The 19885-nt window shown below is 39.5% G+C and overlaps 2 protein-coding genes and 1 long non-coding RNA gene across 6 annotated transcripts in view; 1 reads left to right on the top strand and 2 right to left on the bottom strand.

Annotated features, from left to right (window-relative positions):
* Window positions 1–25: 25 nt before the first annotated feature.
* On the bottom strand, window positions 26–4306 carry Ddx1 (ATP-dependent RNA helicase Ddx1). The gene is made up of 12 exons (XM_083087063.1): window positions 4155–4306; window positions 3955–4006; window positions 3653–3840; window positions 3373–3572; window positions 2827–3297; window positions 2586–2755; window positions 2344–2506; window positions 2056–2242; window positions 1677–1970; window positions 1386–1603; window positions 1164–1284; window positions 26–1092 (listed from the first exon to the last, which is right to left on the bottom strand). Exons 1-12 carry the CDS (start codon window positions 4168–4170, stop codon window positions 980–982), a joined length of 2193 nt encoding a protein of 730 aa, XP_082943189.1. The 5' UTR covers window positions 4171–4306; the 3' UTR covers window positions 26–979.
* Window positions 4307–4836: 530 nt separating this feature from the next.
* Chm (lysine acetyltransferase chameau) overlaps window positions 4837–19885 on the top strand; it is a 36202-nt gene continuing 21153 nt past the window's right edge. Inside the window, exons 1-10 of one of the 4 annotated variants that reach the window (XM_083086989.1) lie at window positions 4837–5089; window positions 5412–5874; window positions 5982–6224; window positions 6330–6584; window positions 6663–6833; window positions 7308–7671; window positions 7778–8069; window positions 8206–8450; window positions 8667–8853; window positions 14534–14923. In XM_083086989.1, coding sequence (XP_082943115.1) covers window positions 5072–5089; window positions 5412–5874; window positions 5982–6224; window positions 6330–6584; window positions 6663–6833; window positions 7308–7671; window positions 7778–8069; window positions 8206–8450; window positions 8667–8853; window positions 14534–14620 — 2325 coding nt within the window. In that variant the 5' untranslated portion in view covers window positions 4837–5071 and the 3' untranslated portion in view covers window positions 14621–14923. Of the gene's footprint in view, window positions 5090–5411; window positions 5875–5981; window positions 6225–6329; window positions 6585–6662; window positions 6834–7307; window positions 7672–7777; window positions 8070–8205; window positions 8451–8666; window positions 8854–14533; window positions 14924–19885 lie in introns of those variants that run through there. The other 3 variants (XM_083086988.1, XM_083086986.1, XM_083086987.1) reach the window with 3 other exon arrangements.
* On the bottom strand, window positions 16560–17818 carry LOC145964347 (uncharacterized). The gene is made up of 3 exons (XR_014436431.1): window positions 17116–17818; window positions 16705–16990; window positions 16560–16596 (listed from the first exon to the last, which is right to left on the bottom strand). It is a non-coding gene; the product is annotated as an uncharacterized LOC145964347 (long non-coding RNA).

Here is a 19885-nt window from a genome sequence, read left to right as displayed (position 1 = left end):
AGAAATATAGAGAAAAGAACACAGCCACACACAATGTCGTGCGCACACGCACGCTACATTTCACACAGATACACATTATAAGGAAATTACAGTAGCACACAGCCACTGTATCATACGTTTGTTTGAGTAAAATAGTAATGATACGATTATGCAGATTAATAACGATACAATAAATACTTACCATCCGTCTTACATAAATGGCAGACGCCTCTGTGGCAATCAACAGTGGGGCCCAATTTTTACAGGGCGTGTGTGTGTATATAAAGTATTTCATTTTAAATGATACGCTATCTTTGAATCTATAAGTGATATCGAAAAGTGATGCATACAAAAATTGAAGTTTCGAACATAGTTTGATAATAACAGCTTTTCGTAATTATATATTAAAGTTAAAAAATATATATATTTGACTAATGCAAAGTATATTACGAAAATATATTATGCAAGGTATATTTAAAAAAAAAGAAGTTGACTTTTATATTTGCTCTATATTTTGCTCTAGAAAAAAGAAACTTGATATTAGATTATGTCTCTTTTGAAATGATTCAATTCTTCTAAAACACTTTTTGATATCATCAAATCACCATATCACCTTCATCACCTTCAAAGATATTTATGTGCATTATTTAAAATGGAACACTATGTGTGTGTGTATTTTATCGTACGTCTCGTTTGAACGCATCACATAAAGAGAAATACACAATTTTTTTTTATATTATTACATTTAAATATATCTCCATTATGCACATATGAACTTAATGCCATGATTTTATACAAATATGAAAGAAGCTCCAGAAATTTTCATAAATATAAAAAAGAAAGAGCAAATATATATATATATATATATATATATATATATATATAATACAATATATCACATTACAAATATTAATAACATCATAAATAATATTGCGAGATTCGATTAGAATTTTAATTGTTAAATATCCACGAATGAGTTAAATATCCACGTATTTCGCTTCTAACGCTCTGCTATATGAGTCTTTAGGAATGTGATCTGCGCTCTGGATTCTAATGCGGCCAATTCCGCCACAATAGGAGCCATTTGTTGGACATGATTCTCGTAATTGGAACCTATGAAACATACGAGTCGTTTTAATAATAGCCTCGTTGTAACACGCAATACGAAAAACAATATTACATACCCATTGCCATTCTCTTTTCACCATATGTAACTTTTCCATCAAAATCATTCAGCGGCACTTTTATATCCGGTCCGACTTGTTGAATTGTCACATTCAAATGATCCTCAATCTCCGCCAAATACTATGGATATTTCAGTTGGTTATCAAGTTTTATATAAATATAGAATTTATTTCGAATTTATTTCTCTATTGAAAGACAAAAAATAGATTGTAGAGACTTACCTGGGGCTCATTATACCACGTACAACAACCACCTTGATTAGTCAGATTGGTGTTTTGACAATTTCTCCCACGAGAAGGACACCATTCACCATGATACCACACCTTCTCCGGCACACTACTGACCAAAGAAATTGCCAAACCCATTCTCTCAGCTCTGCCAACTCGTCCAATACGATGCACATAATTGGACTTTTCATCGGGCAGAGTTATGTTTATCACTGGAAAGATGATATAAACAGATAACGTAACGTGATCTTTCCAGAAAAGACTTCACTCGACTGAATTACTTACTAAAAGGCAGGCCGGTGATATCTAATCCTCTGGCCGCCACATCGGTGCAGATTAAAAATTTCACCTCCTGACGTTTGAATTTCTCTAGATTGGCTTTACGCTCCCCGGGCTTCCTATCTCCATGCAGACATACACACGAGAACTGCTGTCCACCGGCCTGTTTCAGGTATCTCTCGAGATTATCGCAATCGAGTTTCGTCCTGCAGAATATCAATGCCCGGTCCATCCTGTGTTCCTTGATAGCACGTATGCAGTACTCTCCCTTCAGCATCTTTACAGCCTCCGACAACGTCTCTGTAAGATGAGCGAGTGAGTATTAATCGATCTCGTTACTTTTGTTGAATGAACATTATAGTTAATTATAGTTATATTATCTAACCGGCAGTACTGTTTCCTGGTCTCACGTTATCTCTCGCATGTACACCATCAGTTTCTAAGTGATTTCGCAGATTATACCACGATTTGTCCTTTTGCGGATCTACCATTACTACGACATGATGCACAGTCTCGGGCACTGCGTCTTCGCCCTTTAGATCTACCCAAGTTGGAAAATGCATTAAGCGTTCCTACAAATGACAAATATTCAAAATTCGATATCGTGTTTTCATTTACTTTTTATAACATATTAGTCAATGTTAGATAGATAGATGTCTCGATGCAAACTTACGGCCATCTTTTTAACTTCGAATGCGTGTAACGTTGCCGAGCACACAATCATCTGCAGTCTCTTGCCGTCCGACGTGATTTTTGGGATCTGTTTGTGCAGGCGATCGACAAGTTCGGTGTAACCCTGCTTCAATAATCCGTCAGCTTCGTCCAGTACAAAGAACCTTGAAATATATTATTTTATTCTTATCTCTTCTTATTTTTATCTCTGTTATTTTTTTTTGTAATTGAGCGACAAATTACCTGCAATGCGTTAACAATAAGTAACCGCCTTGTATAAGATCCTCTAGACGTCCAGGAGTCCCGACGACTATATCCACACCAGAATTTAAGATGGCAATCTGTTCTTTCACGTTCACGCCACCGATAACGAGTAACTCTCTAATCGTTGGATCCTTCAAGTGCGTTTTGAACTGAAAAAACGATAAGCATTAATATCATGTATACTATTTCAATAACAAAATTTATTCAAATTCTCATTTACCTTTTGAATTTGATTGTAGGTTTGTTCAGCTAATTCGCGGGAAGGTTCTATAATGATTGCTTGGGGTGCATTATTTGTCGGTTTATCGCTACCTTTTGATTGGTTTTGATTGCTGCTGACAGGATTATATTTGATGGATTCCTTCGGAGCCGATGATACAGCCACATAATCATTTGGAGGCGAGTGTTTAAATGGTTGCGCTCCAAAATTGAAGGCCATCTCGGCATTTTTTAGTACGACGGCCGGATAATAAGTCTGCGACTTTTGCTGCGCGTTTAATGTAAACGCGACGCCCAAGTCTACGCCGTTTTTGGAAAATTTTATTTCACCCCTTGCCAAGTCAAGAAAGCATCCAATCACATCGTGCATCCCAAAGGCCTCCCCATAGTTGTCAAATTGCTTTGCATTCGATTTCTTTCCAGTACCGCCGAATCCATAACCAAATTTATCTGTTCCTAAATCCAAAGAAGCCTATTCCAAGAACCAAATTCTTAGAATTATAATTTAATGAATTTAGAACAGTGACAATTATATAAGAATACTTGCCTGTGATGTAGACCAACCAACTCGGCATAAACCTTCGTCAGTAACTATGGCCTCAAAAAAGTACTTGCCATTTCCTGAAATCCCTTTATTTGCACGACAACCATGCCATTCTTTCTGCTCTCTACTCTGACATCTTAAACCATCCGGTGTTACTGCCAAGGCTTGTCCTCTATCAAACAGGCTCAATCCCCAATGTGTTGCTATAAGATGGCAAAGTATTTGTATTACACTTTTAACAATGAATTTTATAACTTAATAACTGCCATAATTTAATACACACGTTGTTGAGCCTGTGCAACAGCTCCACTTCCTTTTCCAGACTCAAAATCTTTGAGAGTCTCCCAGACTATTTGTAAAATAGGCAAACAGAAGGCACCAGTTTTTCCACTACCAGTTTCCGCAGCCATCAATACATCTCCACCACCCAGAATGAGTGGAATGGCCTCAGCTTGAACATCGGTTGGCAATCTATAATTTATAATCTCTTGAAAATAGTCATATTAAGATATAATTATCTGTTAGATTTTTCTGTTAGATCTGTTACATTTTTTTCAAAACAAGTTACATCGCAATTTTACTCACGTCCAGTCTATCTCATCAACTGCCTTTGCTATCTCTGGCAAAACACCCATTTCTAAAACATGAGAAAATTAACTATGATGTGATTTCGACAAGATATAATACAAGATATGATGCAATAATTATTACACAAATTATTGACATCTCTGAATTGATATTTTGCACGACCTAAAATTACAAAGACCTTGTTATAAATATCTTACCTTCGAAGGCAGTCATCTTTCCTCGACTATGTTTGACTATATTTCCTTAAATGCGCGAAAAAACGATGTTCCCGGCAGATTGCGGCAAATCAGCTGTTCTTGTTCTTGATTTTTCACGACACCGTACAAATTTTTAAATACAACGCGCATGTGCAAAGGTTCGTTCAAAAATCATATATGCGGAGACAAAAGAGTTCTTTGTCTTGATTGGTCGATGAAACGTTACTTTACCTTACGATAAGATTTACGAACACACTCTAAAACTATTCGTGTCTCGGAGACACTTTTTTTGCTTTTTTTACGCATGGATATTATAATGGCAATAAAATCCAGAGATGTTAGCAAATAATCGCGAAAATCTTAATGTTTTGAATATTATTGACATATTTAATGCAGAAAGCGACACATTATAAATCTAGAGAAAAGTTTGCAATTATCTAATTTTATATTTCGATATATATTCTCTTTTATTGTTTTTCACAGCATTTTCAAGTCATTTTGTAGAAATAAATAAATAAATAAATAAAATAAAAAAATAAATAAAATAAAATAAAAAATAAACTAATAAAATTAATTAATTAATTAATAAAATAAATAAATAAATAAAATAAAATAAATTAATAAAATAAATAAAATAAATAAATAAATTTTCCCACAAATTTGATACTTAAAGGCCACATTCAATGCGCATGCGCGAAAAAAGCGTCTCGCGTACAACACATGCGTCATACGTCACATCACATATATTTATCACGTCATATTTACGATATGTGTTGCTTGATAAATAGTGTTTTTGTAATGTAACGAGGATAAATGAGTGATTCTCGTGAGTAAAGATTCAACAGGATTCAAGAGCACTTTGGCGGAGATGATACTTGGCATCGTTTATCGACTCGTTAAAAGATAGCATCGCGAAAATGACACCTAAACGAAAGGTAGGTCCATTTAAAGGTTATAACATAAAGTGTCCAAGTCTTTCGTACAATTTTTGTATTTTACCTTTATTCGTATTATCATTATTTAATATCTCGTTTGTTTGAATCGATCGTCCTTTTGACATTATATTTCCACTTTCTTTTTCTGCCTTTAAAATTTGGAAATATATTTATTTTACTTTAAATAAAAAATATGTAAGTAAAGTATAACTTATAATTGATCCTAGATACTCAATTGGCTTGTTTTTAATTGCTTTTTATATTAAAAAACAAATAATTATATACAATCACTCTATAGTATCGTTTTACAATGTTATCGCAGACAACCAGTTCAGAATCTACGTCAACGACTAGCTCAGGTTCTTCCTCGAGTAGCTCATCGAGTTCAGGCAGCGAATCTAGCTCGTCTGATTCTGAAAATTCCAGTAGCTCCGCCAATAGTCAGAAAGCATCTGATACAGAGAGAGCCAAGAAGAAAGCACCATTTGCAGCCACTCGTCATGTCAAATCCAAAGAAACGGCTTTTGTGCCACCTTTGGATAATAAGAATAAAGATAGACAGCCACAGAAAACCAGACCAGTTGTGTACTCTTCTGAATCGGAAGAATCACCTAGCAAAGCAAAATCACCACAAAAAAGAAAACCACCAGCTAAACCAAAAGCCACTGCTACTGTAGCACCAGTCGTTAAGAGATCTCCCACGAAATCAGTGCCAGCGCCAGCAGGACAGCATAAAGCTGCAGCTGCTTTAAAACCTGCCAATAGCAAACCCAACAAATTTGTCGGTGTGTTTATATGCTACATAATTCCATCATTATTTTATATTCTATAATAAATTATATATTCTTATATATCTTAATTTTTTCTTAAATAATGATTGATAACTTTTCAGGTTCCACGAGTGCCAATGGCAAATCTCCTGACAAATCTGGGAAATCAACAGAACCGGTCCAGAAGAAATTAAAAAAGAAAAGTATATTCAGTCCTGAAAATAGTAGCGAAAGCGACAGCGGTATCTTGCCGAAAGTTAACGCAGTCAAACCAACGAGTGCCTCTGCAAAATGTACCAAGAATTCTCCGGCTAAAGCAAAGTTAAATGATACCAAGCAAAAAACTGCGGCAACAAGTAGACTTGGTAAATAATTATATTACTGAAACGCGAACGTTTCGTGAATTTTTTTTTTATATAACTGAGAAATATATTAAACGTAATGAAATTTCTGATGCACATTACTTGCAGTTACAAAACCGGCGCAACCGCAGAAATCGGACAGTTCCGCGAGCTCGAAGAGTTCCGGCGGCTCAGCATCTTCGGGAAGTACAGACAGTAGCACTGATTCGGAATCGTCTGAAAGCATCACCAGCTCTCAGCCGCAACCGAAAAAGAAGGAAACGCAGCCCAACAATACGAATCCTATAGCGAGCGTGCCACCTAAAAGACCATCGGCGGCAGTAGCTCCCGTAAAATCGCAGAAAACAGTTACTAAACGACAAGGTTTGTCAATATACAATTTCTTATCAACGTGTATCGTCATATAACATTGATAAAGAAAAAAAGAATGTGTATAAATAGGAGCTATAAAAAGCGATGATGACGGAGATGCATCTGCGAGTGAAAAAGAAGACGAAGGTACATCGGTTGCGAAAACAGTAGCGAAAGGTAAACGAAAGTTGCAAACGCGCAAAGGAAGTAAATTGCTTCAACTACAAACGAAGGCGGTTAGCGATTCCGAATCTGACACAGGTATGCAAAAAGCAATAATTAATTTGCACTTGACTAATTCAGTTTCTTTATTATTCTATTTAGTTTATATCTCTCCTGTTTAGTAATATCTTTATGCTATGATCTTAACTTTTTCATTTGCTGCTAGTTCTATATATTTAGGTGAACTCGAATTACGTTTGTTTAGTTCGAGTCATCATTGCTCATGTGCTAATGGATAATTATAAAATAAATATTTCTTTCTCGAGCATTCAAATCGAGATAAGTAGATTTACTTTGAGCAATGGAAGTCTGTGCTGTCTCCTTAACACAAAAAAGCAGTATTTGCGCTTTTGGATTGAAAAATGTATGTGTAAATGTGTATGCATTCTAAACCATTCTATACTTCAATGGTTCGATGATACAAAAACATTTCGTAAATAAAAATGAAAGCAAAATTATTCTAAAGTGCAGATACGGTTTCTTTTTTGCTTATGGTGGCAGTATGGTTCTCAGGTATGGAAACGGTAGCGTGTAAGCGTATCCTACAGATTGCGCTAACTCGGTGTGATCTGTCAAGAGTAGCCGAGAGCAAGAGGAGTACGAGCAAATCGCCCGTTAAACGTGCCGGACCATCCGCTGCCGCCAGACAAACCACCTCTGGAGCCGGCAGATCAACGCAGAATAGCAGCATCGCTTCTAATACTACTGGTAACAGAACAAATCAAACTCCTTACAATCGAGCACGCACTGCGAAGGAGCGTGAATGTCCATTGGCTGCGTCCTGTGATTCGCGAGGTCATCTCTCTGGAAAGCTCGACTCGCACTTCACCCTAGAAGCATGTCCGCTATATCACAATACCACGCCGCAAGCTTGCATGTGAGTTGCATTTCAAAAATTGAATTAATCATATTAATAATCAAGGATACGTTAATATTTAATATTTATCACACATGATAAAGAGGATCGATGTTAATTTTTTCAGAGAATTTTATAAGGAGAGAAAAAAGCGGGAAGACGAGCGCAAGAAGGCTATAACGAATCTGGCCAAGAAACCCAAGGGTGTTCATCAAACTACTGAGCAGCGCAATTATCAACTTAAAGTACGAGAGATGAGGAACAAATGGAAGGGTAATACCGGTGATGGTAACGAAAGCGATAGCGGCGGTGAACTACAGGGAAACGAGAAGGACAAGCAACCTCGACTGAACAATCTCACACCCGATTATGACTTGAAACTATTTATGGAAGCTCAGGCAATAGCTAGCGAGAAAATCGTAAATATTCAGTCTCATTTTTCTCAGTTGATTACACAATAATATTTAGCATCATAATTTGATTAGCATTTTTTCAAATACAATAGTAGTTATTGTATAAGCACTCTATATACGTGTATTTTTTTTAATATTTAAGGAGAAGGAATTAAAGGAATTGGACTATGATGGCGAAGGTAGAAACGGCGGTGGCACGCGAGTCGTCGAAATGGGGAAATGGGAAATGGAAGTTTGGTATCAAAGCCCGTATCCCGAGGAATATAGTCGCGCTCCGAAACTTTACCTTTGTGAATATTGCTTGAGATACGCGAAGAGTCGTCAAGTACTGAGAAGGCACAGAGAGAAATGTTTGTGGAGGCATCCACCGGGACACGAAGTATATAGGTAAGTGTACATTTCACTCAATATTTTGCTTCTTTATTATGAGAAGTTCTTATTTATAAAAATAAACAAGAGATGAATAAAATATATTAATAAAATATTGTTAAAATATAATTTAAATAAAGAAGAGGATTATATAATGTGTATGTATCTTATCATAACTTGAATGATGTACATTGACAATTAAAATTAACACATGCATGCTTGTCTTTCTTACAGAAAGGACAAGATAGGCGTGTGGGAAGTGGACGGTAAGCGGTATAAGCAGTATTGTCAGAATCTCTGTTTGCTGGCCAAATTCTTCCTGGATCATAAAACGTTGTACTACGACGTCGAGCCGTTCCTCTTTTACGTCATGACAATCGGCGATTCCGAAGGCTGCCATACCGTCGGTTACTTCAGTAAAGTGAGTACCATATTTCTTATTACTACCAATTATGCGCCCATCTATATTCACCCCTAAAGTACTCATGCATGAATTCGAACTCTGCATCCTGTTGCTTCACGCAGGACAACATAAAAGAATATCTATTGAGAAATAAAACTACGATACGCGCATCATATATTACTCGAAAGAATTTATCGATTGATTAAAATGAGGATAATTTCGAGGTAACGTGATCGCATGTGTATCGCATTCTTTAACATTAGCACTCTAACAAATTTAAATCTAGATCTGAACGAAATGTGTATGATTGCGACATTTTTTAAATTTACGTGTAATATCGTAATATCTTTTAAATTATCATATCATGCGAAATTTTTTTTTTTTTTTTTTTTGCCAATGTGATATTTCTTCGCTAGTTATTATTTTAGTATTATGAAAAATTCTCGTATCATATTTATTCTCAAATTTCACAACACAATCTGATCTACGATAATATCGATCTAGATTGTCATTAATTTTTTTTATTCGTGACTGATTGTGAATAAAAATAAAATAGGATAAAAAGAAATATTTAAAATTTCGTTATAATAATAAAATAATAAACAAATAATAATTATTTGTTATAATAATAATTATTTTGTTATTATAACAATAATTAACAAATTATAATTATTTTATTATTATTCGGTGCTGAAATTGCAATTGGAAAAAATGTCATCTTTCAGAAAAACTATTCATACGAAATCCTGAAGTCCTTGAAATTCGACACAGTCGACAAGCTCTACTGTTCTTCCGTCTTCTTCGCGATTCCTTTCGCGGTTTAGCCGGCTTTCGTAATGGCATCCACGTAACGTGCACGGATTACGCGACAAGGGTGCGCCTCGGTAGGGTGTCTGGTATCTCCGACGTTTCTCCATCAATCCGCCAGACCAAGCGTTGCACGCACACACGCGTCGCCTCGAGCAAGGGTGGGATCGCACGCGCCTATTTACCACAAAACGCAGCATCGGCGGGAGTCGAAATCTTTACCGACGTTCAACGACCTCTGACCCTGGCGTTGGCAAAACACGTCCCAGGCTCTTAACCATCCCCGTCTAAAATCCTCTCTCGGAGACGTGACGAAAATTTTCTCTAGATTCAACTTAAACCTTCTCGTGCTCCTTAATTCCTTTGTCTTTTCAACCCTTTCATCGGGGCCAACTCGTCTCCGTCTGGGAAATCCTTTTACTTCACCTGTTGTTTTCTCTTTTTCTTCCCTATCTGTAAAAAGCCCCCATCCAAGAGAATGCAAAGCGAGAAAGGGGATTATCCTCTCTGCAAATTGTTACATCAGTGTCTTGACAAGTGGATCGCTTTGTTAAATTTTTAGTGCTTCTCCTTCAATCGATTTTACCGTTTTATTTCATTCATCGCCGATGAATGAAGATGATTGTTTTTTATAAAAATCAACGCAAACACTCTTGCAATAATTAGCCAATTTCAAATTGATTAAAAAGTATCGTTAAAATACAATATAATTAAAAATTTATACAATATAATTTATTTATACAATATAATTAAAAATTTTACTGATTGTTTATTTTTCCAATTATCGTTTCTGATGAAATTTTTTTCCGACAAATTTAAGAGCAGAGAGAATTTTTACTTTCTAAAAAAATTTTTATCGGTTACGCAATTTAATTAGGAGCGATAAAATGATCTTAGTGACAATTAATTATATCCATTACGATCAAGGTGCCTTAAATCATATACTTCATCATGCAAATTATTGCATGCATTTATTTTTTTTTTTTGTTTTTCAATATGTATAGTCGATCAAAGATTTAGGTTGCATTATTTTGAGAGCACAAATGATATGAAACAGCTAGTCTTTACTGTTGAGGGTGTCAAATTGAGTTGATGTCTTGTGTAAAAGAGGGCGTGTCTCGTCCCGAAATATTCAGTTATATAAATTCCCAAAGTAATTCCTTCGCTCGAAATTAATCTGCATAAATCCCACGTATGAGCCACTTGCTTCGTAGGCAACCTAAAATAGTGTCTTGGCTTTTTAAAATGCCGTTAATTTTAAAGCAGATACGGAGATGTGAATAAATATAGAGTCGATATCTATATAAAAATAGAAATAATCCAAGATAAAAACAGTTCAAAGGTACTCATCCCTCCTATTTTTGATCTAATCGAATCGCACATCACCTGGATCGATAACGAAACCTAATTAGGAACCCTGAAAATCCCTATCGCATTAATATCTGGGCTCCAGGACGAGCAGCGATGTGAATCCATGAATGCGCGTTACACATACGCGGAGACGGATCCTTTTATCTGCGAAAATAGATTGACATTGGCTTTCGTTCCGGGGTATTAATATCGGGGTACACCGATCTCTCCCGACGCATCTTTTCTGTCGGGTTCGAACGGCCGGCAAATTATGTTACACTCTGTATAAAAGGGCGTAACTCGCTTCCTGCATCCGCAGCGGCGGCGGCGGCGCGAAGTCAAAATCTTTATAGACGTTCAATGACCCCGACCCTGGCCAGACGGTCGCAGGGTAACGCCGGCGGTGGTGGTGGCGGCGACGGCCGGGATACGAGGGATGAAAGGTACGAGAGAGAGAGAGAGAGAGAAGCGGGGGAGGGAGGGAGAACAAGGGTGGCCCTGCTGCTGGCGTACGCTATGCATGCGCTATGCTTCAGCACACCAGGGGGAGGAGGGGGAGCGCAGGGGGAGGATAGTCGGGTGGTTTAGGCGGTTGGCCGATGGCGGTGGTTGCGATGGAGGTGGTAGTAGCTGCTGCAGAAGGGGGTTGTCGGCGCAGGAGGGGAAGGAGGGCGTCGCCTGCCGCATCGGGTCGTCAACCTTTCTGCGGCACTGCGACGTCGTCGTCAGGGTCGTTATTATTTCCTCCCCCTCCTCCTCCTCCTTTTCCTCCTCTTCTCCTTCTCCTTCTCATTTACTTTCCGGCATGTCTTTGCACCGATCCAACCGTCTCCGTCGCTCCTTTCTCGTCCTTCCGATTCCTCTTGCAAGTGTCGTTCCTCTTCTCTCCCCCTCGTATTCCGTCCTTCGGCTCGTCTTAACACGCTTCCTCATCTTAGCACGCTACTACTTCCCCTTCCCTCGATCCATCTTCGTATCCTTCGTATGCATTCGCACGATTTCCGAGGACACGATCTCTCCTTCGACGCGATCGCTCACGCATGTACGTTCGCTCTCTCATTTTCTTTTTCCCCCTAGATAGGGGTAAGCGCAGTGTCTTTTATCCTCGCGTTTCCATTTGTCTCCTTACGCTCCTTTTCGTCCTTTCCGCAATTTTTCTCACCGCGTATGCATCATTTTCGACGATTGTTTCGCTCGTTTATTCATCATACCGCTTCGGAATATCGACAATATTGTGCAAGGAATCAGCTGTGACACGTCAACGCGATTTTTTGAGCCGGTCTGTCGAACGAGATATCCATCATCAACGTTTAGGCGAATGTTAAAGGAATATATTTTATTTAATGTAATCTAAAATTGTATACCATAAATAGCTGAGAAAGCTAATAAAGATCAATCAATCAATCAATCGATGCACATCCAAGTTCGTAATTTCTCGTATGACTCCATTCGACGATCACACCGTCTTCTGTCTCAAGGATCAACGATCTTACTCCCTAATACGACATCCGCGCCGATCGCGATGAATATTGCGTCGATATTGAATTTCCAAGTGCTCGCTTGTCTTTGAACGTTCCATGACTAACGTTCCCCCGATCGGTTCCATCGGCTCGTCGGCTTCAACCTCATTCCCTACTCGCGTTTCCCCGCGTCGAATTTCATCCCTCTGCTCTCCCCTCGCTCTTCCGTCCTTCTCGTCGCCGTCGCCGTCGCCTTCGTCGTTGCCGCATTAAACCGCAATGTTGGCGCCTCACCCTGACGTGGCTGCGAAGCGGCCACCACCCTGAAGCCCGGGATCTCCCGGGATCCTCCAGGATAACGCTGGCGTTCGCGCTCAGTTTTTGCTTCTTTCCTGTCCCTTTCCCCTTGCCCTTCCCGTCCACCGATTCTCCTTCTCGAGAAGCAGAAATCCACGGCCGGATATCGCAAGTCAGCCCGCGCTCCAACACCGGAAGTGGATTTACGCGCGACCGCACGAGCGTCATACATGTGGATTAACCGGGATGGTATTCGTCATCGTCGCGACGTTTGTGAATTACCGTAAGCTATTCGTCTTCCTTCCGATTCTTACGGACTAACGGGGGATAATGTTTATACAGCTGTCCGTGTAAAATAAAGAGGAAATTTCAGTTTCAACCGTTTCCATCGAGACGGCTTACATTTTTTCCTCTGCACAATCTAGAGATTCTTTAATTATTTTGTACAATTTATATATTATTTTTTAATTATTTTTGTACAATTTATATATTATTTTTTAATTATTTTTGTACAATTTATATATTATTTTTTAATTATTTTTGTACAATTTATATATTATTTTTTAATTATTTTTGTACAATTTATGTATTATTTTTTAATTATTTTTGTACAATTTATATATTATTTTTTAATTATTTTTGTACAATTTATATATTTTTTAATTATTTTTGTACAATTTATATATTATTTTTTAATTATTTTTCGTCCAACGAGCGAGTGATGATACTTCCCGAGTAAATAGTCATCTATCAAGATTACGTAAGATTAAAGTACAAATGGCAATCACACAGAATAGTTACGTAATGATTATGCATAAGCTGATTATCCATAATACCCGCGATCGAGTCCGATTGACGAAAGATACCATGCTTCCGGGCGAATTTTCAAGCGATTTTCGTCTTTTCCTATTCGCGGCAGCTTTTACGGAGCCACTTTTTGTGGAAACTACGACTAGGAATCTCTCAAAGTAGCTCGGAATCGTTGATCGTAAGCTTCGATATCCCTGTCGTAAAAGTTTCCTCCCGCAGCTTGACCTCCGATGATTCGGACATTGGCCTTGAACGACGCGGTCGTTGACCCCTTCCCTCCCGGCTAACTTGGTCGTTGACCTCGAGCGTCGCGGTCGTCGACCCCGGGGCGGGAGATTCCCCGGCGTTGAACTTGAATAAATCGCGCTCTTCACCTTGGACGACGGCGTGAATCCGTTGGATTATCGACTCGCGGGAGATGAGAGGAGCGGTCGCGATTTTTATCGCCTTTCGCGCCACCAACACCTTCGCGTCGCCCACATCTCGCTCGTTATCCTCGCGCGTGAAACGGAATTTTCATCAATTCCAAGGCAGCCGAGCAGAAATTAAGAGGGTCGGATTGAGGCGTGAACGCTTGCAGCTTCCGCCGTGTTTATTGAGACAGGAAGACGAGCTATTCTTATGCCATTCAAAGGCTCTCGAGAACAAACAGACTCTTTGACTGCGTCTTGCAGTCCTCAGCATTAAGTGATGTGCTTTTTCGCGATTGCCAAGTAGGGATAGTCAATACATATTAAGAATAATTTAAAAATCACCGATAGATAGGATATTATTAAATAATGCAAGTAAAAAATTATTTATTAAGGTGGATACAAAGAGCATTTTATAAAATTACTGACAAAAAGAATACAAATGCATTGTCATATGTCGACTTTATTATTTTTATATCAATCAATATAAAATAAGAATGCGAGAAGAATTAACAGCGAAGGTTTTCAATCGATTGTTTATTTAAAATTTAATTTTTTCTGCAGATTGCGAACTATTGGATTCTAATAATATCATCGCTTGAGAGGCGATTGCTTTTCCCAAAAGTCAACAACAACAACTATGGCTTTTAATAAGATGCAGACTATATTTAAAAACCATGGTCCTTCGAGTATCCCGAAAAGGAGAAACGCGTGTCACGCATGAAACCGGTTCTGGGGACCGGTAGATCCCCAGATGGTGCGGGGTCCGTTTTCTGATCCTTGCGTCGTCTCGCGTTGACCGAGGACGAATGTAGAACGAAATTTTCGGCAATCTGCTCCTTCGATTTCTGTATCATTGACAAGTATCGAATCGAATCGAGAGGTTCTCTCTTTCCTTCTAACATTGCCGGACTTTTCTGTCAAATTCTTGTTGACATGGTTCTCACTTTCCATATTCGAAAATCGATGAGAGATTATATCCTTTAGCATGCAATTAATATTGAAATTGATTACATATATTTTGTTTATAATGAAAACGATTTAACGAAAAATATTTGCATTCTATCAAAAAAATGATAAATTTTTTACAAAAGTTTTGAAAAATAATAAGGATTTGTAGGAATATACTTTCTAAATAAATTAATGCACATACATTCACATATGAGATACAAATTTTCATAAATTTTTCTTTACAATTTGTTTCACATACCGGGAAATTTTGCGATGTTTAACCGGAAAGGACTAACGAGTCGTGGCTTAGGTTCCACAGTAGCCCGGGCATTCGACACGACTAGGAAGAGAGCACAGCAACGTACAAGAGTCTCGAGTAAACGAGACGGTGGCATATCCTCTTACGCAGGTATTCTAGGCGGCATAAACGGTGCAAGAGAAAGGGGGAAAAATAAGAGAACGATGACTGACATGCATGTCGAACATCGATGGCAACGCGCCGTACGTTGTTGAAACTTTATGATCCGTGGCTACAGAAGCGAGGAGAAATCGGGTGGGTCCTGTGAAAGTGCTGAAAGTTCGACACGAAAGACCACGAGAGAGCCGCAGGGAGACCATCAAAAATCGTGAAGAAATAAAAAATATATAATTTTCATATAATTCGAGAAAAAATTATTATAAAAAATTCATATGTATAAAAATAGGAAAGATCATCCCCTTTATATTTCTTTCAGATTACTTATAAGGGCAGGCTTTTTCAAGAATTTTTTTAAAAAGAAGATGGCGACTTTCTTCGACGTGCATGAATTTTAATCCGCTCGACTGACGCGTTTGCCTTCGACACCGTAGCTTGCATGTTATCTGAGTAAATTTGAGCCGAAGCAATATTTGCGAATCGCATTCGAAACGCAAGTACAACGCGATATTATTTTCCTCGGTGCAACCGAGATACCTGTCCCGAAGAGAGAGAAGGAAAAGGACAGGATATCTTTTCGACATGGGAGTTCGTTGAAATTCAATTCCTCGTCAGAGATAACGACGAAGGGAAATAAACGTCGGACAAAAACATCGTCGATCACGAATCGTGTGCAGCCGACACCACTCGATTACAAGTTACAGCGATAAATTAATTATGTTCGATGTTTGTTTACTCCAATGCGGTTATCGCGTAACGTTAAACGAGAGGGAATTAATTAGAACTCTTTATTGATCATTAAGAAATTTATCTGCTTTTGCTGCAACATCTTGGCCGTCTCTTCTTGAGTTGAATCTTAAAAAGAATTAAAAAGGAGTTTTGTAAGATTACGTTATTCTCCATGACGATTAAATTACTACCATCAAAGTGCAAAAATATTTGGCGAGAAATTTTCGCGAAAGAATTGTATCAGTTGTACCTTCCAGTTAATCAAGATTCTAAAATAGTTGGGAAGACTACCTGATCCCCGAGCAAACGACGGGGAAGTTGCGAGATAAAACGTCGACAGGATGTTTCCACTTCGGGTGAGAAAGGGCGTGAAAAATCGGCGGACGTGGTTTCCGTGGAAACGCGACGATCCGCGGTCGCTCAGGGCTCATTTGCCTAACTTCCGGCGGTGCGCCAGTTAGTCCGTCACGGACGGTTCCGCGCGTTATATATCCTGAATAATGCATAGAGAGCGATGGAGCGAGAAGGAGGGCTGCGAAGGAGAAACAAGATCAGTGGACGACGAAGAACCTGAGGAAAGAAGATTAAGAGGAAAAAGAGAGAGAGAGAGAGAGAGAGAGAAAGAATCGGACCGACGTACCTGCGCCCTTCATGAGAGCAGCGGTCTGGACCCATGAAGAATCTGATGAGAGAGAGAGAGGGAGGGAGGGGGGAGAAAAAGAACCGTCCAGCGTATATAATATAATAAGTAGACAGACGGGTCCCTCTCTCAGTCGGGCATTTATACCCGCGCTTTATGTCGCTTTATGTGAAGAGGATAGAAGCAGACTGGGAAAAAGGCAAGGCAGAACGACGGTAAACGGAGGTCCTTGGACTGCGTCTGATCCTTTCGCTGAATCCTTTCTCTCTGTTTGGGTGAAGGCAACCTGCGAAGCGTTACAAACATTCGAATCGTATTATTCATCGGGATAATATGTCTGAAACAACTAAACCTTCTTTACCGTCTGTTACCCCTTTCTTTAACTTCGTTTCGGTCCGTAATAAAACTCACCTGTTTCGGAATAAACGGACAATTGCAGCCCGACAAGACAGCAAGATCGATCGCCAAGATCGGAAGTATCTCTCTCGCAATTTCATAATCCGACAGACGGAATCACGGAAGGGCAGAATGTCGGGAATTCTTCGAGCAGCTACCCTGGTCCTTGGTGAAACGGCATGGCGCAGTAGACGGGAAGGGAGGAAAAGCGAAGAGAAGGATTTTCCAGGAGATGAGAGCTCCCGAGGCGAAGGAAGAACAGACATTCTCGGATGGACGGAGAAAAGGATCAGCGAGGGAAGGGTCGCGCGCAAGAACCCGCCGCAAAAGGAAGGAGACGAAAAGGGTGAAAGAGAGAGAAGGTCGACAGTGCGGCGGTAGACGAGGCGAGCAGACAGGCTGGCGGGGACGAAGGACACGGGAGGAATGGAGAAGGGTCGGGCAATTTTCCTTAAAAATATCCCGCAGACAGTGGCCCAAGAGGGCGAGGAGACGCGACGTTAAGGGCGGCTGCTGGGAATTGCAGGCAGGCAGACAGGCGGGATAAGAGGATACGGGGGAGGGATGACGTAGGGTAGTACCGTCAGAGAGTAGTACGCGTGGTAGTAGTAGAGATCGTCGATACTATACGCGCCTCGCTTCGTCGAGAAGAGGTTGGGGTAGGCTCGCCCTCCGCCGCCATCCTGCCCTACGTTCAACTCTCCGGGTGCCCCCTACCCCCGCTCTTCACCCCCACTGTTCGCCCTTCCGTCTTCTCTCTCTCTCGCTCTTTCTCCCTCTCGTTTATTCTCTCCCTTAACCAGCAAAACCTCGCCCCGACTGGGGTCGATCGATGCCAGACAGTACTGCTGTTCGCGCGACCATATCCCGCCGAATGCACATCCACAAGGTCTGAGGGCTTCCGTGATCTCTGCCCCTCCTCTGTCTTTGCTATCTGTGGCGATGTTTTTCGAATACTTTTTCGGTTTCCATGAAAAAATCTGATAGTCTTTGGTAGCATACTTGCACGGGAAACTTATACTTCTCTTATTGATAAGAATCGTTTTTTAGCTCGATGATGTGTTGATCGATTACGATAACAATACGAAAATTCTGCGGTGGTTTTTTGCTTCTTATTGCGTACGTGTGATATGTAATCCTTCGTGAACTGAGCGCCTACATCTCGAGTGGTGCAAGTGATTCATCTGCAGAATTAATTGATTCCAAACTACGTCAATGATTCATTATTTATCGATTAAATAAATTTTATCAAGCTCTAACATAAGTTTCCAGGTAATATAAATTGCAAATTCCTACGAATGATTCGTATTTAGAATGATTTCATACATTTTCCAAACGTTATAAAATGAAGAAGCAAAATTTAAGAAACTTGCGAGATAATCTTAAAGGAGGTTCATCGATAAAATTTATGTCAATCAAAATGATGAATAAAATTGCATCAACATGTAACACTCATATTTTTTTTTAATATTTGTCGTATAAAATGATATCACTTATTTTTTGCTCTCTTCTTTTCTTTGCAGAGCAATTTATTTGACCAAGGCGATAATTTGGAAGTCTATTTTTGATCACTTGATTTTTGAATATCAGACGCATATTACTGTAAAACTGCGAAAATTCCAAAGGCAATTTAAAATATTATGGTGAACCGGACGAATTTTGTTGGTTTTTTTTTTCTATTCTTTTTATGAATGGACAGCGCCTGTGGTTCGATGGCCGCCGTTTACAAAATGTCTTGAAAGAAAAAAAAAGGCAAAAGAGAAGAAACTGCATAGTTTCCAAGATCACGTCACACTTGTTCCAGTCGCTAATCGCAAATCAGCATCCCGCTCTTTGTGCTTTTTTCCATTCGCATAGCTTACGATACGAGGAAAAAACGGACCGCAGTCTCCTTCAGCACAGCATGAAAAAAAGGAGAGAAACGAAACGGCAGTAACTAATAGATCCCTCCGATCCTGCAGACCGGACAAAGGAGAGAACGGTCAGGTAATAACTGTTCAGCTTCGGAAGGGCGAAAACGCGCGACGAATAAGCCGAAGCCTTAGTCGACCCGCCGTTTTTTTCGAAATATCTATGGCAGGGTCGCTTATGCGTGTGTGTGTGTGTCTGGTGGGACACAGAGCCCATTGTCTGCTTAGACCAGGAACGAAAATTCCAGAACGGTTTCGTGTATCTTCGAATGGTCTCGTCGCAAAATTTCCCTCCGAGGATGAATAGAATTTGTCACGTTAATCCTTTACATATACGCGAGATAATAATTTTCCCCTTTCTTCCCTCCTTCTCCCTCATCTTTATGCTTTATTGCCGCAAACTAGTCTCTATAGTTTCTCTAAAAATGATAAAAATTAATTCATGTTTTCCCTCAAAGTCTCCCATCAAATTAATTGGACTCTAATGGATTTAAAAACGCTAGATATTTATTCTACACGGTGTCCTTGCTCGAGCGTGGAGCAATGTGCTAATGTAAAATGATGACGAAAGATTTGATTCGGAGGCGAAGAGATGCTGATTCGCGAGAGAGAAAAATCCTCGATGCAGCAATAACTCGTAAACGTGCAATTTAAGGGGAAAACGCGCGATAAGACTTTGCGTATACCCCGTGCATTAACAGGAACGCTTTGTTCGGCGTAAAGAAAGCGGAGGAGGAAACTCGGTGCATCTAAATATAGAAGTGACTGTCGCGAGGAGCTGCAGTCGACCATTAAGTCACGCTCACACGCATTTCACCGCATTTTCAGTAGCGACGAGACTTGAATTTTTATCAATTCCTTATTAAATATATTAA

The sequence above is a fragment of the Camponotus vicinus genome, unplaced genomic scaffold, assembly GCF_025532165.1.
Source record: "Camponotus vicinus isolate PSW18456_S1 unplaced genomic scaffold, iyCamVici1.0 SCAF_13, whole genome shotgun sequence".
Taxonomy (NCBI): domain Eukaryota; kingdom Metazoa; phylum Arthropoda; class Insecta; order Hymenoptera; family Formicidae; genus Camponotus; species Camponotus vicinus.
Note: the sequence above shows the minus strand (reverse complement) of the source record. Positions and strands in the feature narration are given on the sequence as shown.

Coding starts and splice junctions, on each gene's coding strand:
- Ddx1 (XM_083087063.1), bottom strand. Junction 3,573..3,652: donor TGTTGCACAGGCTCAACAAC/GTGTGTATTAAA, acceptor GCCATCTTATAG/CAACACATTGGGGATTGAGC. Junction 1,604..1,676: donor TATCACCGGCCTGCCTTTTA/GTAAGTAATTCA, acceptor TCATCTTTCCAG/TGATAAACATAACTCTGCCC.